Here is a 4,364-nt window from a genome sequence, read left to right on the forward strand (position 1 = left end):
GAAAGCTCAAGCTCAAACGTATCAAATTTTTACAAATCCATAGTCAAGAATTATGTTTTGTTTTTTTTCTTTTGACAACAGCACAGCTTTAACCATCTATGTTGCCAAATGAGTAATGTCTTGGTAGTATTTAACAGGAATTAAACATTCATCTTCCAGTATATTAACATTTCATTCAGTTTTTCCTAGTCTGCTGGCTGATGAAGCAGGCTCTGGTTTGTCTTAAGACACTACTGTTTACAAATGCTACTGCACTATAAACCTGAAAACTGAAAACAGCCATGTGTTAAATTAGGTTTACACAGACTGCTACATGTGGTTAATGCACTGTTAAGTTTAGGCTACAAGCTCCAAGATAAACATGCCTTTTTTTATTACCAAATGTAATAGCAGTTTAAGCTCCAATGCCTGAGACCTGCCAAACCATTGGACAATATCTACACAGGCACAGGAAAAGTGCAAAAGATAAATAAAAGAAGTTAAAATAGTTAATTTAGTTGTATTTTAATAAAATACTATATACTGTTGCATGTTTGGAAATGAAAAAGTAAAGAATTACAATTCCTTAAACCATTTCCTATTCATTGTCTTACAAACTGATAGTAGCTCATCATTTAAGCTTGCAAAAACCCCAGCTTTTATGAACATCGCAAACGCATATTACATCAGATATAAGACATGAAAACAGTGTAAAAAGGTTAAACTAACTGATATGAGTTATGCACAGAGCTACTCTAAATATATCTCCTCTTTATCAGCCTATCATCCCCTGACCGCAAAATAGTGCATTCAGAATACAAAACAAAAGTTAAAGGAACAAGTTTAATTTTTCATGAATTTATAGCAGCATCATTCTCAGCTGACTGCAACTTCTGCACTTTAATGTAAGTTGGCTTGGTTGGAAATAGTGTGGAGTTGTAGAATAATCACTTACTTTACATTTGGTGCTAGATAGATGTGTTAACAGAGAAGTGTTAAAGATTGAGAATATTCTGATCCTGATTTTTCAGTATTTTATAGTCTTAATTAAATCAAACTGAATGCAATACTGAATTAGAGTTTAAAATAATACACACTTGGCATAGAAAATCACTCTTAATAAATTTGTTTAATTTTCACTGTATAGAAAATTATTCCTATACTAAACTTTAATAAACTTATTTAATTTTTACTTTATTTCTGCCATTTAAAATCCATTTTAATCAAAATTGTTTAAAAAACATTAGAAAAAGATGTTCAACATTTTGCATGTAACACTAGTAAAACTATAGAGCTTTTATCACAAAATAAACATTTAAAAAACACATCATAATAAATGCTTTATTGCTCCTCTTTGGAGAAAAATATAACATACTGTAAAATTATTTAAAACTCTTCCTTATATACAGTATAGCACATATAGTACAAAACTATACAACCAGCAATACTTAAATATCCACAATAAATAAAACATTCATTCCATACAACAAACCTTCCCTTTTATTGAAGTGACCTCTGCTATGTCAAGGAAAGGCTTATAAATGCCACCCCTGACAAATGTTGTGACTTTTACCATGATCTGTAGTCGAACCTGAGCATCTCATCACGATATGTACCTCAAAAGTTTGTGCATGGCTCCAGAGAAGAGGCCTTTAGTCTCAAACATGTGTGGGACTGTCTGTGTACATGTCCGTTTTATTCATGTGAAGTGTCACAGCCGGTGCTTTGTAATGACAGTGGGAGCTGCTGCAGCTGACACTGGAGCAGGGCTTGCGGTTCGTTTGCATGGCCAATCTCCTGTTGCACAACCCCTGCCAGGTCTGAAGTGTCTTTGAACTCCATACCCAAACCCCACTAGTGATGCCCACCACTAATGACATGAAAATTTTCAGCATGAACACAGCCACTGTGGGAACCGACGAGTCCAAAGTGCAGTCCTCGCTCCTGCGACCAGGAAAGGACACGCACTTGTTTTCCAGAGCTTTGAACTTCCAGTATTCCATATTGAGCCTTTCATAGAAATAACATATGATGACAATAGTAGCAGGCACCGTGTAGAGAATGGAAAAGACTCCAATCTTAACCATGAGCTTCTCCAGTTTTTCTGTGTTGGTGCCACCGGTTTTCATGATTTTGCGGATGTGAAAGAGCGCTACGAACCCCGTAAGGATGAAAGAAGTCCCAACAATGAGATAACAGGATAGAGGGATCAAGACAAAGCCAGTGAGAGCATTACTGTCCATGCTGCCCACATAACACAATCCCGTCAACTCGTCTCCAGCCACCTTCCTCATAGTGAGGATGACTATGGTCTTCACCGCAGGAATACCCCAGGCGGCCATATGGAAGTAGCTACTGTGCGCCTCAATTGCCTCGTGGCCCCATTTTCGTCCTGCTGCAAGAAACCAAGTGAGGGTGAGGATGACCCACCAAATGGAGCTGGCCATGCCAAAGTAATAGAGGATGAGGAAGACTATGGTGCACCCTGTGCTCTCCAAACCCTCCCGGATAATGTAGAGCTCTCCGTTTTCCCGATCGCAAGCAATATTCTCAGCCCCAGCCACCGAGCGGATGATGAAGGCCACTGAGTAGACGTTGTAACACATGGAGAGGAAGATGATGGGACGCTCGGGGTACTGGAAGCGCTGGGGATCGAGGAGGAAGGTAAGAACTGTGAATGCTGTAGAAACAAAGCAAAGCGTTGACCAGACCACCATCCAAATGAATGCAAAGTCCTTATCTTGCCTAGACCAGTAGACATCCACCGTAGGAGTGCAACGAGGCGCACATGACTCGCTCTTGTCCACGTACTGGAACTTCTCCGGGTTATCACAGGACCGCAAGCCGCTTGAGGTACGTCCACTCCCTGCTGTGGGTTCCCTGGACCTCGGAAGTACTGGCAGCATTCCCTCACCTTTCTTAGTCTCAGGTTGAGAGTCATTTTCGGGAGCTTCGATGCACAATGCGTTCGGGTCGTTGTTGGTTGGCAGCTTTGAGCAATCCAATGAGTCCGGCCATCTGAAACTGAATTGTTCCATTATGGGTGAACACCTTTGTCTTGCCTGTTCACACATAGGACGGCATGCTGGGATAGTGGTGGACACTTGATCGGCGCACATTGGCACATACAGAGAGCACAGGAAAAATCGCAGGTGGACATCACATCCGTACTCCACCAGGGGAGCAAATTCATTCAGTTTAATACTAGCTTCCTCTTGGCTTTCATAATTCATGAAGTTGGGCATCCGTGTCATGTTATAGCCGATTCCCTGGCACATGAGAATGGTGATAGGTTCACATTTTGACGGACGGCCGCGCTCCAAATCATACGCTCCAATCTCCAGTGTAGATCCAGAAATCATAAGCTGGAAAAGTACAATCAAGATCTTTATGCAATGGGCCATTGCGATAACCTCAAGAAAGTCTTAAAATTATTAGTACATCCAATGCCATGCAGATGATATTTGTCTTGTTTTGTTTACAACAGAAATTCAATTCATGCTTCATCATACAGTAACTGACACTGAATGCTCAGTTGTTTTGAAGAAGACAAAAAATCTGTCAACAAATCCATTGTGATTCAGTTTTAAATATATCCAAAACGTCTAAATGTAAAGGAAGTACTTGGAAAGACAGTCAGTCCGCGCGATTAATCCGAGCAATCAATAATGGATGTCAAAACCAACATCTCGTGCACCGGCACAGTATTTCAAACTTTAAAGCCCTTAACAACACGCTCTTTTCAAAAGAGTTTCGCTAAATTCACCGTTCCCGTTCATATCCACGAGAATAAACTTTAAGTAACCAGCAGGACGGGTTGAAAGTGTCCATCTGTGAAATCTTCCGATGTTATGCGGCTCCAAACAGCGCGCTTCACGTTCACTTCTCGTTGTGCTCTTAAAAACGGGCTCTTGATCGGTGACAGACTGACAAGCTCCTCCTAACACTCCACCTCCTCCACGATACTATAAAAATACAGTCATTCCTCTTCACAGACAGGATCACAGCGTGCTTGTACAGAACAGAGCTGTGTTTGTTTACTAGAAAGATGTGTTGAAATAATTGATAAGTCGCTGGCTCTGTTAGAATCACTGAACCGTTACAGCAAAACGGATAGTTGACATGTAGGAAAACAGTGAGTGAAATATTTTCTGATTCCTGTAAGGGAAGTTATGGATCTTTATTCAACTTCAAGATATCAGGTTAAAATGTGTAAAACAGTCATTTTGTTTGTTTGTTTTCTTTAGTGCCAATGTTCAAGTGTTGAAGTGTGTCTCACTTAACATGAGGTCTTTTTTATTTTTTGGTCAAACAGCAAGGTATAGGCCTACTGCTGTCATGTGAAAAAATAAAGTTCTTAGCAATGCTTTTGACTGCTAATAAAA

At 40.1% G+C, this 4,364-nt stretch overlaps 1 protein-coding gene across 1 annotated transcript; it reads right to left on the reverse strand.

Annotated features, from left to right (window-relative positions):
* Positions 1-1,089: 1,089 nt before the first annotated feature.
* Positions 1,090-3,850, reverse strand: fzd9a (frizzled class receptor 9a). Its single transcript, XM_058776353.1, has one exon. The coding sequence runs from the start codon at positions 3,381-3,383 to the stop codon at positions 1,638-1,640; it is 1,746 nt and encodes a 581-aa protein (XP_058632336.1). The 5' UTR covers positions 3,384-3,850; the 3' UTR covers positions 1,090-1,637.
* Between the last annotated feature and the right edge of the window lie 514 nt (positions 3,851-4,364).

The sequence above is a fragment of the Onychostoma macrolepis genome, chromosome 05 (genome assembly GCF_012432095.1).
Source record: "Onychostoma macrolepis isolate SWU-2019 chromosome 05, ASM1243209v1, whole genome shotgun sequence".
NCBI lineage: Eukaryota > Metazoa > Chordata > Actinopteri > Cypriniformes > Cyprinidae > Onychostoma > Onychostoma macrolepis.

Coding starts and splice junctions, on each gene's coding strand:
- fzd9a (XM_058776353.1), bottom strand. CDS start 3,383: ATGGCCCATTGCATAAAGATCTTGATTGTACTTTTCCAGCTTATGATT.